This window comes from Equus asinus, chromosome 4, assembly GCF_041296235.1.
Source record: "Equus asinus isolate D_3611 breed Donkey chromosome 4, EquAss-T2T_v2, whole genome shotgun sequence".
Classification (NCBI taxonomy): Eukaryota; Metazoa; Chordata; class Mammalia; order Perissodactyla; family Equidae; genus Equus; species Equus asinus.
This window is the reverse complement of record NC_091793.1, coordinates 25,238,458-25,257,089: the sequence shown is the minus strand read 5'-3', so window position 1 is coordinate 25,257,089 and position 18,632 is coordinate 25,238,458. Positions and strand designations below refer to the sequence as shown.

Here is an 18,632-nt window from a genome sequence, read left to right as displayed (position 1 = left end):
CTGCCCTTCCACGCACTGTTTTGCTCTGCACGTTGCCTGGGGCTGTGGGAGGATCAGATGTGGCGCAGGATGGAGAAGACACCTGTAAAGTCCTGCCCAAGGGGCAAGGCTAATGGAAGTTGCATTGCCCTTGTCTCCATCTAGACCACACCAGGCCAAGGCCAAGGGGCTCGATAAACATCTAGAGAGGAGCCGAAGTCCCAGGAACTTGGGAGATGATGATGATGATGGCGGTGGTAGTGGTGATGATGATGGAGACGCCAATGATGGAGATGATAATGGAGGAGATGATGATAATGAGAATGATGGTGGTGGTGATGATGATGATGGAGACGATGATGATGAAGATGCAGATAATGCAGGAGATGATGATGACGAGAATTATGACGGTAGTGGTGTTGCTGATGCTGGTGGAGATGATGATGAAGATGATGATGAGAATGATGGAGAAGATGATGATGATGAGAATGATGACGGTGGTGGTAGTGCTGATGCTGATGGAGATGATGATGGAGATAAGGAGATGATAATGATGATGATGATGACATCGGGTTGGATGGGTGGATGAGAGGACCTATGATAGCACGTTCAGGCCAAGCCTTAAGAAGACAACAGGGTGTAATAAAAAGATCAAAGGACGAGTTGTTCAAAGACCCAGATATTTTTCAGTCCACTCTCTGCCTCTTACTAGTAAAGTGACTTTGGGCAAGTCACCGAACAGCTCTGAGCTTCAGTTCTGTCACCAGTGAAATGAGAACAAAAACCCTGCCCGCTTCCTTCCTGAGGAGCATCCGTGGAGAGGACGGCCAGGATCACTTTCTGTGCTTGTTGCTGCCGCTGTATCTGAGAGCAAATCCCGCCCACAGGCAGGCATTGCTGTCGAGCCGACTTAGTGCCAGAGCAAGCTCTTGCCCAGGTGTCTTTAAGCCAATTAGGTCCCTTCCAGCCTCAGTTTCCTCATCGACAAATGAGGCTAATAGTGCCACCCTGTATAGGTTTGTGGCCTGGCTAAAATAGGTTCTTGTAGCTACAGGGACCAACCCTGTGCCTGAGAGGAATGGGGGCTGCATGCACAGTCCTCATTATAATTAAATGCCTCTGGTCCATTCTGGCTGTTTCTGTTGTAGCCACACCCTCAGCTTGGTCCACCCTGGTATAACAATCACACCCTCCTGGTCATCCCTGCTCCCTGCAAAACTGTCCTATGGCACATTCTTCAAGGACTAGATAAGGTCACAAAGGTTGCTCAGGTTGCTTACTGTTCAAGGGCACTCAGCTAAGGAAATTCAGCTTGTGCTTTCCCCCTCAAAGCTGTGAGCCTTGGAGAGGGGCTGCCTCTGCCTGGAGGAGGCACCTTTTTCTAATTTGCATAAAACTACCTGAGGGCTAGAAGGCACCTGAGTCACCAGCAGTCGGATTCACCCAGCTTAGAAATGTGGACTCAGACGGGGCCTCGGAGAGGATCTGACCCAACGCTCCTTTTGCAAAAAGGAGACTGAGCACTATTCATTCATTCGTTCATTCATTGAGCTTTTACTGAACACCCAATATGTGACAGGTACCATCTCTGTGCTAAAAAAGGTGAGGGCACACAGACAAACAAATCAATCTGGACACTGATTGTGGGCATCAGGAGTTTCGGGAGCAAGCTCAGAGAGTGAGGGCGGCTGCGCCACGTCTATTTGGAGGCTGAGTTTCGGATGCGAGTAGCAAGGTTTCTGGCAGTGAGGGTTGCACTGAAAAATCCCTGTGAGTTTGGATGTCAAGACTTTGGGAGTGAGGAATTCCTACAGAGCAGCTCCGTGGAGCACCGAGGGGGGAGCCGCAGGGCTTCCCAGAGGCAGAGCCGCTCGCTCCCAGAAAGAAAACTAGGAGTGTGCGTCGCAGCTCAGAGGCAAGAGGGCCTCGGAGGCAGAGGCACGGGCGCGTGCAAAGGCCGGAGGTGCAGAAGCCTGGCAAGCTTAGGGAGCTTCAAGTCGGTCTTTCTGGCTACAGCTTCAGAGGTGAGGAGGAGGAGTGCTGGGAAATGGGGATCAGAGAAGTTAAGAGCCCATTCAAGGGTCACACAGCAAACTTCTGGTCTAGCTGGGATTCGAACGTAGGCCCCTGAGTGAGGTTGGGAGATGAGGCTCGGGGGTCGAGGGTGGGGCAGGAGGATCTCTGTGCGGGCAGGAGGATCTCTGTGCAGGCAGCAGGAGGCGGAAGTGGGCAGATGAGGGGAAGGGCATGGGGTGTGGCTGGTTCTACTGTGCTCCTGCTGACCTTGGGCCCGGGTCACTGTCTGGGTCACTGTCCTTGTTGCTTCGCCTACAGGGAGGTTTGGCGAGGTCCTGTAATGCCAGGCATGGGGCCAGTCTGTTCCAGCTAACTGCTCTCTGCCCTTCCTTCCGGTGCCTGAGCCCGTGCCCCTGCTCCGGGCAGGCTTGTGCAGCTGGCCACTCACTGACGAAGGCGCAGGCTGACTCACGCCTGGGCCTGCCGAGGCTGGAGACCCAGCTAGGGGCCACACAGCCCCGCATGGCGCATTCAGCAGGAAAGAGCACTGTGCTGGCAGTCGGGACCCAGGCTCTGGGTCTCGCCTGCCATTAACGAGTGTTGAACCTGGTCAAGCCACAAACCATCTGTCGTTCTGTAAAACAGGAAGGTCGGGCCACATGACCTCTAAGGTTTGGCCGGTTGGTAGTTCTCAAACTTTGGCCTCTATCAGAATCACTAGGAGGGCCGGTTACCACGCAGGGAGCCGGGCCCCGCCCCAGAGCTTCAGATTCAGTGGGTCTGGGGTGGGGCCTGTATTTCTAACAAGTCCTAGACGATGCTGATGCCGCTGGTCGAAGGGCGACACTTCGAGAACCACGGCTCTAGCGACTCTGGCTGCACGTTAGAATCACTTGGAGGAGCTTTAAACAGCGTGGGGATCAGGCCCACCCCCAGAGCAATTAAGTCAGCTTCTCTGAGCCGGCGCCCGCGCTTTGTTATGGTTTAAAAGCTCTGCCAGGTGATTCTTAACGCTCTCCAGCGATAGGAACCACTGTTCTAGGAAAGCTGCCGGGGATGTGACGGGACATCGATTGGGCAAATATCCTCTTTCCCTTTGGAGAAATGTCTTTCAGATCCCAGCTCAGCCTCTCATTAGCTGCCCGACTTTGAAAAGCCTCCCGGAGCCTCAGTTTCCCCATCCATAAGGGGGGCTGTGAGGAAGACGGAATGGAAGCCGGCCTCGCTGTGTCTGCCCTCCCCTTCCTCTTGTCTCCAAGGAGAGCTTGTGCATTTCTTCTGCTCGGAGGCTGTTCAGCCGAGCACAATTCAATAAGCATTTATTAAAAACTCACCATGTGCAAGATGCTGCCCTTACTAATGTGGGAACACGAAGATGAATCAGGCTCGGTCCCCACTGCAAGGAGCTCACGTGCTCATGGGTGTGAGGAGGCATGTGTCCAAAACGTGAGGCGGGATGTGACACAGGCCACAGAGGAAGTAATCACGAGGAAGGCCACTGTAGGCAAGGCCCCCAGTGCGAGGCAGTTTACAGGATATTTTAATTCTCCCAACAACCCATGAGGTAGCTACTATTAGAACACCCACTTTACAGGTGAAGAAACTGAGGCTTAAAGGGGTGGTCAGGTGCAAGAGCTCGGTTTTGTTGCCACGGGAGCCAGAGGATGAGATCCACACCATTCAAAAGGCTGGGAAGCCCAGCGGGAAGAAGTGTGGACCTTGCTTTGAAGGATGTATAGAAGTTCAATGGGTAAAGATAGAAAAAAAGGGATGCCAGACAGCGGCAGCAGCACACAGAATGGCCCTGAGGAGGGGGATCCCAGCAGCTTTAGGGGCCCGGAAGTGGTCTGATTTGGCTGAAATGCAGGCTGAGGGTGCATAGCATGATACTGGTTGGAGACCTTGAATGCTGAGCTCAGGTGTTTAGATTTTATGTCTTAAGCAATGAGGAGCCATTGAAAATTCTTGTGCAGGGGGTGGCACATTTAGAAAAAGATGAACGTGGTCACAGGTTATGGGAGGGGGATGACCGGGAGCCCAGTAAGGAAGGAGATGGCTACACCAAATGGTCCATGAGAGATGGGGAGGCTAGCGAGGGGAGGACAGGGAAGCGGGCACAGAGGGAGGCGCACTGTCGCCACAGGAGCCTTCTTTGGGCATCAGTTCCTGATGTGCATGCACCTGCTTATGGACTGAGCCATTCTGCACGGGGTGGGGCGGGGACAGGTGAGTCTCCGGGGCCCTGCAGCTCCACATGCAGCCCCCTCCAGTGGGGCTATGGTCCGTGGAGCGTGACCCTCTCAGGGCGGAGGACTCGCTGAAGCAGCGGGTAATGGGTTCCTGGGCAGGCTCAGAGCTGGCCGCCTGCCATGTTTCCGGGGTGGAGGTAGGGGGACCGGCCCAGCAGCCTGAGTCCTCCTGACTCCAGCCTTCCAGGTGAAGCATGCTGCCCTGCCTGCCTCCAGGTGCCAAGTTCACGGCCGGCTCAAGGCTCACAGGCTCTGTGCATCGAGCTGAGCACAAACCCTTCTGGGCTGAAGCCAGTTCCTAGAAGCAGAGTCCGGTTGTGGAAAGAGCGCTGGGCTGGGAAGCTGCCACTTGCTGGCTGGTGGACCTCGGGCAGGTCCCTCAGCCCCTCTGAGGCCCGGATTTCCCAGCCTGCAGTTAGGGGCTTAAACAGGATCAAGGAGGCTAGTGCCGTGCCCCCACCTCCACCTGCCCCATCTTCTCTGCTTAACCTCCCTGGAGCATCTCAAGACGGCACGGGGACAAGCAGGGCAAGCCACTCTATAATCAAAGTCCAAGACCATTTGAGCACTTTCATCAGTGGACTATCGTATGTGCCCATTTTATAGATGACACAACCAAGGCCCAGAGACTTTCCATGACTACTAGCCCAGGGCCAAACATTCGGGAGGCTATAGGGACAGGACGTGAACGCCAATCTCCTGCCCAAAGGAGCTGGACTCTCAGCTTGGCGTCCCCTAGACCCCCACTGCCTACCATGAGGTGGGGAGGATAGGTCTGGGGTGGGGGAAGATTGGCAGACATCCCCAGGGGCCAGGGGTTCTGGAAGTGAGGGACGGTGCCTTGGCTGGGACAAAATATGTTTGACAAACACAGGACTGCATCCCTTCTCTGCATCGCACAGTGAGAAGATTCTCTTTTAAGCCACCTGATGCCACGGAGGAGACAGTCTCTGCTGGGTGCTAATAGCTCTTCAACGCCTCACCCCACCCTGCCAATCTCCCTTTTCCACCGAGGACGCATCTCAAGGCTTGGCAGGACACAGCTTCCAGCCAGAACTTAATAACCTTGCTTTGTTTTCCTTGGGCTTATTTTTATTCTTACCTTCTATTTATGGCAAGTGATACTGGTTTCCCATTTAAGGCAGTGATATAACGATTGTCTAAAAAAAGCGTTTAAGGGGAAGAAAAGTGGGTCTTGGATTTAAAGAAAATACGCATCAAGTAATAAGTGGTGTCTAGGTATGGCACGAGAATAACCGATATCTGCCCTGGTTCAAGAGGAGGAGAATGGAGGCGAGGGAGGCGCTGCCCAAGGACCCCCCGGACCGCACACCACGCAGACCTCCATCCAGGCGCGCCAGGCCAAGGTGACTCGGCGGCCCCGTCTGGCCGCACGTGCGCGGCGCATGTGCCAGCCCGCGGGGTCCCGCGCGCACCGAGACCTCGGGCGGGGAGCGGCGGCTCGGATCGGGCACCCGGGAGGGCACCCAGGGGGTCCCGGGAAGGAGAAGGGCGCGGGAGCGGTGGCGCGCGACCCCGCGGGAGCGGCTGGGGTCCCGGGCGGCTGGCGGCGGGCCCCTCGCGGGTCACCTGCGGCCGGGGCGGCGCGCGTGTGAGGGCATGCGCAGACGTCAGCCTCCCGGGCCCGTGCCGCCTTCCGGTCACGGTGCGCGCGCCCGGCCCCCGGCCCCACGCGCCCGGGCACGCGGAGCGCCAGCCGTGTGGGGGGCGGCGCCAGGCCGCAGGACCCGCCGCCCATTGGCCGAGCGCGGGGGCGGGGCGCCGGCGGGGGCGGGGCGCGGGCTCGGGGAGGCAGAAGGGGGCGCGGGGCGGCTGGACCCGCTGCTCACGGGGTCGGAGGGGGTGTGCGGGCCCCGCGTGCAGGGGCGACAGAGGGCGCCCGGGGCTGAGCTGGGCTTCCGTGCTGGCCCCGCCATCGGGAGCCTGAGCTGCCACCACTTTTCGGGGGGACCCCTGACCTCGCCCTGCGGGAGAAGGAGAAACATTCGCCTCCGGGAGAGGGAGGGAAGGAGGAGCCGGGGCCCCGCAGAAAGTTCGCCTCCTCTGGGGGCCAGAGGAGGTGCAGGGGAGGAGGAGCCGGTGTGAGGCTAACTCGAGCTCCGAAGCCTTGGGGCGGCGTTCAAGGCCCCCTCCCACACGCGCGAGGAGCTGAGCGCCCTGCTCCTCCTTCAGCTGCTGGCGTCGCCTCGCGGGGAGAAAGGACCTGCCCTCCTGCGGGAGGAGAGCTGCCGAGCTGCGGGCAGAGGAGGCGGCAGCCGCCGAACCCCCCAACCCGGGCGGGCGGAGAAGGGAGCATAGGCGGCCAGGCGGGTTCGCCCACCCAGGACACACACACACAGTCGCCTCCAAAGGACCCGCCGGGAGTCTCTAAGGACCCTCTTTACGTCCCGGAGTCGCCCCTACCGCCCTCCCCATATCCCCGGAGCCCCAGGCGGGGACCCCAGCATCGAACGTTCCCGCGCCTCCGGGCACCTGGCTCAGCCGGAGTCCCCCGGGTCGGGGCAGGGCCGGGCCGGCGGCGGCGAGCCGGAGCCCGCCCAGCGCCCGGGCCCTGCCGAGCCCTCGGAAGCCGCCCATGGGGCTCCGGCTCCCCGATCCCCCGAGCCCGGCCGCGCCCAGCCTGGCGGCTCGAGCCGCGCGCAGGAGGAGCCGGGCGCAGTGACCCGGGAGACCCCGCAGACTCCCGAAAGCGCGGCGGCGGCGGCGGCTGGCGGGGCAGGCGGTTCCTCGCACCTCCAGGCGCTTCCAGGCAGCCCTCCGAGCCGTGCCAGAGGCCCGGCCCGCCATTCCCAGGTAGGAGCGAGACAGCCCACCAGAGCTGGGGAGCTGGGCGAAGTGGGCAAGCCGGGAAGAAAGGTTTGAGGCTTGTCGGGGGGCTGGGTGACGCTTTACAGGGCGAGGGAAAGTTAAGCGGATGGAGCATCTGCTCGGGGCCGGGATCCTCCGGCAACTGCCTGTCCCGAGAAGATGAAGTTCGTTGAGGGCTGTGTGGGCCTGGGGGCTGGGCCCTTTCCTTATGCCCGGGAAGGCAGACTCTGCGACCTGCTCCTGTGTGCTGGATCTGGCGCTGGGAGCTTTCCATTTAAGAGATCTGGAGTAAGAGCCCATTTAAACAGGAGGAAACCGAGACTCCGGGAGCAGAGACACACACCTTCCCCAAGCACGCTAGCCCCGCTTCCTGAGCCAGCTGCAGCTTGCAAACCTGGGGCGGGGAGGGTGCGGCTGGGATGGGACCCGCCAGTGGCCCCTCAGCCTGGGGTGCATCTCCTTTGAGGAGGCAAGATTAAGGAGTGTCTTCCTTGTCCAGAGTTGCTTGAGCTTTTTTTCTAGGTTGGCGCAAGGAGTGTTTCCTTCCCAGGAAGGGTTTCCTGTGCTCAGCTAGCCAGAGGGACCCCTGCCCCCTGCCTGCCTCTGAGGGGCTCTCTCTGACCTCTCTGCCCCCAGCCCTGGGAGGATGACAAAGGATGTTGTCCAGGACATCATGGGAGATAGGAGGCTGAGCTGGGAGTGGACAGCCAGCTCAGGAGCCCGTGATTCAGGCTTCCCCTCTCATCGGAGAGACAAGATGGGGTCCCCCCAAGACCTCTGCCTGTGCTCCAGGCCCGCCCCACCTGGCTGCTCCAGGCAGCCCCTTGGCTGCCAAGAGGAAGTGCCGCAAAGAAAGGAGGCTGCTTGCTGTGTGCCAGGGGCTGTGCCAGCCTCTTCACTTCTCCCTAAACTCTCGGGGCCACGCTGTGGGTTTGTTTAGAGTGTACCTGTTTGGTAGATGACCAGTCCCCTCCGGCCAAGCCATTTGCCCAAGGGTGCCGAGCTGGCAAGAGGCAGAGCTGATCTGCTGAAAGCTGATGCCTGCCTGCTTTCTCCCATCCTGAGCTGTTAAGGCTGCTGAGGTTGGCTTTGCAAAGCCCCCAGGAGTCCCCTCAGTGTGGGCATGGAGGCCAGTGAATACACGTGTGTCCAGAGAGGCTGAGGTGTGCGTGGATGGGGTGTGCGTGGATGGAGGATGCTTAAGGTGTGTGGGAGGCAGAGAGGGAAAGAGCGCCAGTGCAGTGACAAGCTCTGGGGTACTCACAAGGAGGAGGACGTGTCCAGACTCTCGTCCTGCCGTCCTTGACCATCTGACCCCTGCGTCTTCCAGGCAAGCCCTGGGGGAGGGGCTTGAAGGGGAAGAAACGGGTGAAACCGCCGAAGCGTTTGCTGGGAGCTGGCTGGGCAGGGTTTGGGGGAGAGTGTGGGCAGGGTGCCCGCCCCCAGCTGCTTGTAGGGAGAGAGAGGGAATGAACGTATAATAGCCCTCAGGGGTCGCTGCCCTGCCTGATGCCAGCTGAGGCTCACTGAGTCAGACACTGTTGAAAAAGACTCTGGTTTTGGCCAGGAGGTGGGTTGGATCGAGGTAAGAGCCCAGACTTTGAAGCTGACGGCCTGATTCTAATCCTGGCCCAGCCAGTCATCTGTGAGCTGGGGCAGGTGACTCAGCTTCTCGGAGCTTCAGTGTCCCCATCGGTCCGGTGGGTCGATGGCAGACCCCTCTTGATGGGACTGTTGTGAAGTCGTTGGAATAAGGGACACAAAGCACCCAGTGTGATGGAAGCTGCCTGGCTGTGCCCATGCTTCCCCCAGGATGGCCCCACTGCACCTCTGCTCCGGGGCTTTCTGCCTCCCAGGTGCCCTTAGAATGACCCGGGGGTCCCCCTTAACCACTCTCTGGGCCTCCTGGGTGGGACTCTAAACTCTCAAAGGGCCCTTTGAACTCCGACCCCTGTGTGCTCCTCGCTGTGGGGTCAGCCTGGCTGAGGATGAGACAGGAGAGCAGGCAGCGGCTGAGGAGCTGTGCCCACAGCGCTACCCACGGTGCCTCCTCCTCAGGGGGAGGAGAGGGAAGGAGGAGGTGGGGGTGGGAGGCGGGACCCACCGAGGCACTGTCACCTGGTGTCCAGGTGTCTGGGCAGCTCACACAGCCCCACATGTCTGGGGCCATGTGAAACTCGCAGTCTGCTCTCAGAGAGGAAAGCCACATGTTTTTTTCTCCTTTGCCTCTCTTTGGCTCCCTGCCTCCTCTCTCTGACTCTCTGCCTCCTTTCTCTGCCTGCCTGCCTCCTCTCTTGGACTCCCTGCCCCCGTCTCTGACTTCCTTGGGCCCATTCAGTCACTGACATTAGCACGGTACCAGGAGCTCTGGGCTAGAGGCTGGGGCAGGCAGGGGTGGAGACCAAGACTGTCCTGGGGGCTGCTGGCCTCCTCCTCTCTCTGTCTAGACGGAGGTGATCCCCAGCAGAGTCAGGCTCCCTGCCGAGGGACCGGGGAGGGGGCTGTCATGGGTGGGCCCTCTTTGCCCCTATCTCTACCAGAGGCCCAGGCCGGCTTGCCCAGCCCCGAAGGAGACTGAGAAGGGTTCCCTGGGGATGGTCTTGCTGCCCCCTCTCCCCACTGCCCGCCCCCGGGTGTGCCCGGGGCACCGAGACCCTCCTGAGCACAGCCCCTGGGCCGGCAGGCAGGGTGGGGGTGGAGGAGAAGCCCCCAGAAGGGGGCCTCGGGCTGGCTCCAGAGGAAAAGCCACTCGCTCCATTCATTCATGGGTCATTTATTGAGTGCCTGCTGTATGTATGCACTGAAATCCTGTGGGATAGATTGAGAGGTGGCTTCAAGCATAAACAGGGAGGGGAACGGGGGGGGGGGGCTCAGGCTTGGCGTCACTGTCCTGGCTCCCTTATTAACTAAACGGGCCAGTCACATAGACTTCTGAGCCTCAGGGTCCTTCGTTGTGAAAGAGGAGGATAATATGTACCTCGTGGGGAGGCGGTGAGAAGACTCCGCAGCACAGGGCCACACTGTGTGGGTTCAAGTCCCCCCTTGGCTGGGTACTGGCTGTGTGGCCATGAGCAAGTTCCTAAACTTTCTCTGGGCTTCAGTTTCCTCATCTGTAAATTGGGGCAACTCTGCTTAGCTTGGGGGGTTACTGAGGGCCGAAGTGGGCTGTGACATACACAGCATTTGAAGACTCTGGCATCTGTTGGCTGCGAAATAAATGTCAGCTTCTGTCGCTGTCCTCTCCTTGGCACACGGCACCGGCTTGGTCAGTGGTGGCTGTTGTCACAACTCCGGGCCTGGTCTGCAGGGTGCTGAGCGGCCTCATTGCACGTGTCCCTTCATTCATAGCGGCTGTCCTATAGCTTGGAGCTGGCCATGTGGGAGTACGTATGCTACTGAGATTGACAGGCGCTGCCAGCCAGAGCTTTCTAGAAGGGTCTTTCTGGGTTCCGGCTTACTGCTCAGCGGCTCTCAGTTGGGCTGGGCAAGCAGACACGGAGGCCTGAGTGCCCTGCACGGGAGACCCGCACATGGGAGGTGTGTCCACCTCGGGTCCTGTAATGTTCAAGTCACGGCAGACATCGAACGTTACCAGGTTGGAGACAGCCTTGAGGGGAATGGACGTGGTGCTCCAGGCTCCTGACCTAGGGCCACCGGGGGTCAGGACCAGGCGTATTAGCAGGTGCTGCCTTTTGTGCAGATTGAAAGAAGGTGCCTTCTCTGAGCAGATGGACTCTGCAAAGACAGCCCCCACTTTCTGGGTGCCTGGTGCAGTGCCCAACCTGCACAGCCATGGGTGGCAACCTGCTGAGAGCAGAGAGGGTCTGTATTTCAGCTGGTCTGTGCCCATTTGCACTTCCTCTTCTCTAGAGAGGGGAGGGTTTCCTGCTGGGGTGGGGTGGGAAGTCAGGGAGGGCTTCAGAGAGGAGGTGGCCTTTGGGCCAGACCCTGAAACATGAAGCGAAGAGGGTGTTTTGGGGGAGGGACTATCATGAGCTATGGATCAGGGGCAGGTCTCAGCAGAGCTCACACTGACTAGGGCGACTGGGGCTCAGGGCTCGGGGGTTCTGGGGGTGCTCAAATCGGAAAGGAGGGCTTGGCTGTGAACAGCCTCTGGGGAGGGCCTCCCAGGGCCTCTGGAGGTTTGCACATCTCCACTTGGGGTTTGGAGCTTGGGTCCATTTCTGCCTCTTCCACAAGGCCAAGAGGCTCCTATGGAAGGTTCTGGGTGTGCTCTGGAACCATCAACCCTTGGAGCTCTGAGCGGCTTGCGTCACTCCTGGGTTGTTTCTCTGACCCGCATCACCTAGTCCAGGTCCCTGGGTCTCCTGGAGGTGGCCAAAGTCCCAGGGCCTGGGGGTGAAAATCCCAGGGCAGCGTGGCCCTGGGCATGGAGGACTGGTCTGGACGTGGCCTTTCCCTTCTCCCCGGGGGGCTCTAAGGTCACAGCCCCCATGCCCATGCTGAAGGCCTGTGCCCTGTCCTGCAGGCACAGGCTCCTGGGAGGCCAGAATGGAGAGGACGGGGCCTGAGAGTTAGCCTTTTTGAGGTCTTCCCATATGCAGAGCTCTTTACGACAGCCCCGTGAGTTGAGCCCATTTTACAGACAGAAAACTGAGACCCAGACAGGAGCACGCGGAGGAGGGCCGGGCTCAGGGCCCCTGACGCCTGCTCCCTGCTCTCTGCCGCAGCCCCGAGCCATGATGAAGACCTTGTCCAGCGGCAACTGCGCGCTCAGCGTGCCCGCCAAAAACTCCTACCGCATGGTGGTGCTGGGCGCCTCGCGGGTGGGCAAGAGCTCCATCGTCTCCCGCTTCCTCAACGGCCGCTTCGACGACCAGTACACGCCCACCATCGAGGACTTCCACCGCAAGGTCTACAACATCCGTGGGGACATGTACCAGCTGGACATCCTGGACACGTCCGGCAACCACCCCTTCCCCGCCATGCGCAGGCTCTCCATCCTTACAGGTGGGTGCCTGGGCGGGTGTGGGCGCCGGGGATGCGGGTGCAGAAACCAAGGGGCTGCTGCCTTCTCCTCCTGCGGGAGGTGACTTGGCAGGGCTCCGGGGCCCGTGGTCAGTCTGCTGGGCTCCGGTCTCTTGACGCCCCAGGCCTTTCCCACATCTCAGCGAGGTAGGGCAGGACTGGGCAGTGTCCAGCCAGGGGCCCTGCCCCAGCTGGGGGCTCAGTAACAATCGTAGTAGCAGTAATGGCAACGGCTGACACTTATCAAGACCCGTTCTTAGAGCTGGGCACGTATTTATGTAATCCTCACACCTAACCGAGGAGGTAGGTTTTAGCTTCCATTTTACAAGTGGGGAAACTGAGGCCCAGAGAGGTTAAGTTACTCCAGGTGGTAACACAGCTGATAGATGGCCGTCTGGCTCTCATGCTTTATTTACCACCAAGCTCCCCTGTAGCCTCTGGAACCTGCCAGGAGGGGAGCAGTGGGGAGGGAGTGGGAGACTGTGGGGATTAAGGGGGCCGGGGAAGGCCAGACCATCCTCACATCACTCAGGCACTTCTGTGCGGTGGCTCAGAGGGCAGGCCCGGGAACCTGGCCACCTGGGTCCTGTCCTGGCTCCACTGCATCCTGGTTTTGTACCCCTGGGCAAGTGACTTTGTCTCTGTGCCTCAGTTTTCTCATCTGTAAACTGGCATCACATTGGCACCCACCCCAGAGGGCATGGTGAGAATGAAACGTGTCACTGTCTGTGGGTGCGTGGTGAGCACGCGGGAAGTGCACAGTAACTGTTGGGTTTAGGTTCAGCCGCAGTGTGCCCGCTGCGGCCGTGGGGTCATTCCCCAGGCCTGCCCCTCGCATTGCCGGGCAGGGAGGGAGGGAAGGAAGGAGTGAGGAACCCTCCAGCCATCACTAACCCCCCCAGATAGAGACCCTTCTGCGCCGAGAAACCGGAGCCATTCCCGTCCCCTGCCCCAGACCCTCCATGAATGCCCCAGGTGGACAGCTTCCTCTTCCGGGCGGTCCTTGCTGACCATCTGACCCAGATCGCACTTGCACCCCCCAGACCCCATATTTTGGAGAGGAGTGTGTGGATAGCAGGAGCCCTGGGTCGACCTGGGTTCCAGTCCTGGCTTCACTGCTTGGTGGCCCAGACGTGTGACCAGACGTCTGAATCCCTGTCTCCCCAGCTGCACAACGGGCATAACCTTGCTTCTCCCCGGTGTGGCTGTGAGGACTGACCAAAAGTGGTGGTGGTGGGGGGTGCTTCCAGCACACAGTGGCTACTGCTGGAATGTCAGCTCTCCCTGCCTTGGGGAGAGGACTGGGCACCCACCCATATAAATGGGGCTAACGTCAGAAGGAGGGAAAGGAGATGTGGAGAGGAGCCACATGCAATTTCCAAAATTAATTATTATTTTATTTTTTTTTTGCTGAGGAAGATTCGCCCTGAGCTGACATCTATTGCCAATTTTCCTCTTTTTTTTTTTGCTTGAGGAAGATTAGCTCTGACCTAACATCTGTACCCATCTTTCTCCACTTTATATGTGGGTTGCTGCCACAGGATGGCTGATGAGTAGTGTTGGTCTTCACCTGGGATCTGATCCTGTGAACCCAGGCCACCAAAGTGGAGCATGCCAAACTTAACTGCTACGCCATGGGTCTGGCCTCCCAAATTAATTTTTAATTACACAAATAATATACTCACACCTTCCTTTAAGCATGCAGAAAAGGCTAAAAAGCTCCCTTGACCCATGACCCCAACCCTGGGATCCTCCCCCTCCCCGGAGGTGACCACCCCATCAGTCTGACGTGGACACTCCTGGACGCCCCTTGCACACGCTGACATTCATGGTGTTATCCCCGTAATAGAGTATTTTCGTCATCTCTTCTTCCCGTGCGCACATCACTCCAGGCACACCTGTCTGCTGCCTGCTCTCTTCCCCGCCAGCCCCCGACCCTGGCCTCATTTTCCAGCCTGGTGCTGGTGCCCAGGAGATGCTAAAGGCATTCATCCTGCCACCAGCCCTGCTTCCGTTGCCAGCCGCGTCTCTGGAGCTTGGCATCGCAGTCAAGGCCGCCGAGTCCTCAGGGGCCCAGGATTAGCCCAATGGGACGGGGTTTGGCAGCACGAGCGGAAACGGTTGCCAGGCTGGCGCTGCCTTTCTAAACAGCTCACACCGTCATTCGTCCAGCCCATCCTGTCCATTCAGCCAGCTTTGTGAACACCCACTGTGCGCTAGGCTCCGAGACCACGAGGGGGATGAGGTCTCCCTGTGCCCGCGAGCTGACTGGTCAGAGCACGCTGTTGGCCGGACACAGTTTTGGCTGTGACATGTGCTGTTACCGGGGCACATGGCGCGCTCTGGGGCCCAGAGGAATGGACAGAGGTGCTGCCAGGAGCTGGAACCGCTTGAGTCTTCTCTTGAGAAGCAGGCCAGTTACCCGCGCCTCTGAGCCTCAGTTTCCTCATCTGTAAAACAGGGATCTTGACATTTCCCCCCAGGTTCTTGCGAATTTAAGCCACAGTGTGGAAGGTGCCTTGGGTGTGAGGCTGTGCTCACTGTAGTAAGATCTGGAAACTGGGCTGCAGGCACGGGCCCTCCCTCGCCCTCCCTGCCACCCCTGCCCCCCTCTGCATCGTCCGTGTTTCAGACTCAAAGACGTGTCTTGGCCGATGCAGCGAGTTGAGGCAGGGGTGGTGTGGGCCCTGGAGGCCGGCGTTCACTTACTCGTCCGTGACTTATTCAAGGAGCAGAGAGCCCTCGCTGGGTGCTGGGCACCAGCTAGGTGAGGACAGAATCAGGTCCAAATCTCGGCCTGGCCATCTTTGAGCTGTGTGATCTTAGGCAGGTTGTTTGCCCTTTCTGAGCCTCAGGCTGCTCACCTGTAACATGAGGGTGATGAACTCTCCCTCACAGAGGTTTTGGGAGGAGTCAAGGGGAAAAGTGGGCATGCAGCACGTGACCCACGCTGGTGCTCACAGGTGCCTTGTTCTCATCATTATTACTGAGACCTAAGATCACCAGGCATAAGCCGCTGCCCAGTCATTGTCTCGTTGAAATGCTCAAAATCATCCTACAGGCCAGGACTTCATCCGCTGGGGACAGATGGGGAAACTGAGGTTTAGAGAGGTCGCATGACATGCTCAAGGCCGTGTGGCTACTAGGTGGAGGAGGCATGTTGAGCTAGCCTGCCTGATGCCAACTCTCTGTGTTCCTACTATGTGTTAGGCTCTAGTCCAGGCACTGGGGATGTGCACTGACCAAGATACGCAAGACCCCGGCCCTCATGGAAATTGTCTTTATTATTATTCGAACAAGTCCGCACAGGTGCACAACTCACTCACCCGTCTCCAGCCCTGCAGGGAAGCGTAGGGTGAATTCACTGGGTTTGAACCATATGCGCCCACATTAGCTACGGGACCTCGAACAAGGGATTTAACCCTCGGGCCTCAAGTCTCCCGCTCTGGAAAATGGGAGAATAACAGAATGTCCCCGCAGAGACAGTGGAGCGCTAAGTCAGTGATGCTGCGCGAAGGGCTCAGTGCCCCTAAACGTCAGCGGGCGGGGTGATGGGTCACGCAGAGGGGGCCCACAAGGGAGGTCGGGCGCCGGCCTCTGGACTCACCACCTGGGTTTTCCCTCCCGCAGGCGACGTCTTCATCCTGGTGTTCAGCCTGGATAACCGGGAGTCCTTCGACGAGGTCAAGCGGCTCCAGAAGCAGATCCTGGAGGTCAAGTCGTGCCTGAAGAACAAGACCAAGGAGGCGGCCGAGCTGCCCATGGTCATCTGCGGCAACAAGAACGACCACGGCGAGCTCTGCCGCCAGGTGCCCGCCACCGAGGCCGAGCTGCTGGTGTCGGGCGACGAGAACTGCGCCTACTTCGAGGTGTCGGCCAAGAAGAACACCAACGTGGACGAGATGTTCTACGTGCTCTTCAGCATGGCCAAGCTGCCGCACGAGATGAGCCCGGCCCTGCACCGCAAGATCTCCGTGCAGTACGGCGACGCCTTCCACCCCAGGCCGTTCTGCATGCGCCGCGTCAAGGAGATGGACGCCTACGGCATGGTGTCACCCTTCGCCCGCCGGCCCAGCGTCAACAGTGACCTCAAGTACATCAAGGCCAAGGTCCTTCGGGAGGGCCAGGCCCGAGAGCGGGACAAGTGCACCATCCAGTGAGCAGGAGGGAGGCTGGGGGGGGGGGGGCGCCTTGGGTGGTGCCTTACGGGATGGCCCCCGATGTCCCCTGGACAAGACCCCACAGCAGTCGTGTTCAGTGACCTTGGGCACCAGCCTGGAGGACCCCGGCCTCTGACCTTGGACGTTCTCCTGCCTTCCCGCTGCTTCCCTCGAATCCCTCTTCTCCACGGCTCCCCCGTGGTTTCGTCTCCTCCGTGGGGAGATGGGTCTCTGCGGGGCAGGAAACAAGGTCGGGGGACACCCTGGGCTTATGCGGGGACCCCCGTCGGAGCTTTCCTGTCCTTGGGATGCAAGAAACAGCGATGCCAGAGGGGCCGGGACCCCCGCCTCCAACAGCGCCCCCTGGAACAGTCACAGATTGAAAACAACGCCCAGAGCCAGAGGGGAGAGGTGGCCGCTCTCCTGGTGTAAGACCCAGCTTGGTTTAGGTGGCGGCTGGGAGACCCCCCCACCCTGAAAATCTTGCCTTCTGGCTCAGCTGTTTCTCCCCCAGCCCCCCAGCTGTCCCTGACATGGAGCAGGGGCGTCTGTGTGTCCGAAGGGAGGCCGGCCACATCTCCCAGACCACGTCCACATCCTGGACTGCCCTCCTCCACCTCTTCGCCCCGCTTCCTCTCGTCCGCTGGCTGTGCTTTGTGGCTGCAGCTGTTTTCATGTCATGCGTAGCGGTAGAAGTGGATGTTACTGTACTGTGCAAGCCTGGTGACCCCTCGCTGGCTAGGCCCCTACCCAAGTGCAATACGCGGCCTCCACTGGGGACGCCTTCCTCCCGTGTCCGGATGGGGTCCCGTGGCCCATCTGCAGCTGGACACCTTCACCGTGGACCCCTGCACGGTGGGGCAGGCAGGCCGGGCCGCGGCTCCTGCCCCCATTTCACGGAGGGGGAGGCTGAGACTCAGAGGGGAAGTGACGAGCGCCAGCCCTGGCGCCCTCGAGTGCCAGGCTGTCCTCCACTGTGCTCGTTCCTCAGACATTTATGGAGCACCTGCTGGGTGCAGGGCCCACCGTGTGCTGGGAAGCAAAGAAGGTGAGCAGTGCACTTTCCGCCCCCCAGGCCAGGGCGCTCCCCGGCCCGGCCTCTGTCCCTTCACCGGCCCAGCCCTGCTGTCCACTGCCTTCTGCACACCAGCTGTTGGGAGGCGTGGAGGAGCAGCTGGGAGCCTGAGCTGAGCCCGGGAGAGGCAGGTGATAAAAGCTCCCGGTGGGTCTTTCCCTCGTACCTGGGAGTGGACGTGCTGGACGCCAGGCGTGGCGGGATCTGAACCTGTAGACCAAAAACTCTTGTCATCAGCTCTTAAACACGTTTTGTATCTTAATCTTGAAAATATTGACATTTAGGGCTGCAAAGAGCCTTGGAGATCATCTAGTGAATCATTCTGAGGCCCAGAGAGGGGGAGGAGCTTGCCTCAGGTCACACAGCGAGTCTCTGAGTGGCGGAAGCAGGACCAGGTCTGGGCCTTCAGCACACACTGTGATGGGCCCCTCTCCTGAGGCTGCCTCAGCCCCTGGGGCCTTCAGAGATTTGAGGCGTCTTCTCCTGACCCTCTCCCTGAGTCTGTCTGGGAGGGCTCCTGGGGATTCTGTGTACATTGTGCCCATGTACAGACATGTAAGCACGTGAACACACACATATACACGTGCTCCGGCCCCAGCTCTGCACCCCATACACCCCAAGGCAGCAGCTCTGACCCTGCTTCTGTGTCCCCGCCCGGCTCCTGCCTGACCCTTCGAAGTGGACCAGGTACCTTGGCCAGGACAGGTGTGTGGCCTGGTCTCACCCAGTCACGTGCTCCCTGCCTCAGATCTCTGTGTACACTACCGATTAAAGTGGGTTCGTTTCTAAGCTGTGTCCTTGACCATGTGTATTTTCTGCATTTCCAAGAGGAGGTGCGCCTCTTCCCCCACTGAAGCTGGCCTCTCCCGCCCCGGACTGCACTGCCCCAGGCCCTCACCCTGCGCGTCCACACTGAGGCAGTCTTCAAGCTTCAGTAGGTAGGGGTGGGGGCACCCAGGATGGGAGGTTGTGCCCTTTATTGGGCCCTGGCCCTTCTGGGCCGCCCAGGGTTATGTGTGTTGAGTTGTCTGTGTCCCTCTGGAGGGGTGGCCAGGCCAGACAGGAGTGGGCCCCCTGGACTGTCAGCCTTTTGGGGTTCCCCCTTGGACCGTTAGCCCTTTGGGGTCACCATATGTGTGAGTTCTGTGTGGCTCCTGTGGAGTGTTGATTTTTTTCCCCTGGGACATTTGGCAATGTCTGCAAACATTCTTGATTGTCAAGATTTGGGGGCTGCTACTAGCCTCTGCTGGGTAGAGGCCAGGGATGCTGCTGAACCCCCTCCAGAGCCCAGGAGAGCCCCACGATAAGGAGTGGTCTGGCCCGAATGTCACGAGT

At 59.5% G+C, this 18,632-nt stretch overlaps 1 protein-coding gene across 4 annotated transcripts; it reads left to right on the top strand.

Annotated features, from left to right (window-relative positions):
* Window positions 1-1,845: 1,845 nt before the first annotated feature.
* On the top strand, window positions 1,846-18,086 carry RASD2 (RASD family member 2). 4 transcript variants are annotated; one of them, XM_070506986.1, is made up of 3 exons: window positions 1,846-2,003; window positions 11,765-12,044; window positions 15,693-18,086. In XM_070506986.1, the coding sequence occupies exons 2-3, from the start codon at window positions 11,774-11,776 to the stop codon at window positions 16,220-16,222; spliced, it is 801 nt and encodes a 266-aa protein (XP_070363087.1). In that variant the 5' UTR covers window positions 1,846-2,003; window positions 11,765-11,773; the 3' UTR covers window positions 16,223-18,086. The 4 variants fall into 4 exon arrangements, with proteins under 4 accessions (XP_070363087.1, XP_014688197.1, XP_014688195.1 ...); XM_014832711.3 differs by lacking the exon at window positions 1,846-2,003 and adding an exon at window positions 5,408-5,611; XM_014832709.3 differs by lacking the exon at window positions 1,846-2,003 and adding an exon at window positions 6,569-7,058.
* Window positions 18,087-18,632: the final 546 nt, after the last annotated feature.

Bases quoted from the DNA above. Each gene is read 5' to 3' on its own strand.
- RASD2 (XM_070506986.1), top strand. From the start codon at position 11,774: ATGATGAAGACCTTGTCCAGCGGCAACTGCGCGCTCAGCGTGCCCGCC. The intron at 12,045-15,692 runs GTGGGTGCCTGG...TCCCTCCCGCAG, and splicing joins CAGGCTCTCCATCCTTACAG to GCGACGTCTTCATCCTGGTG.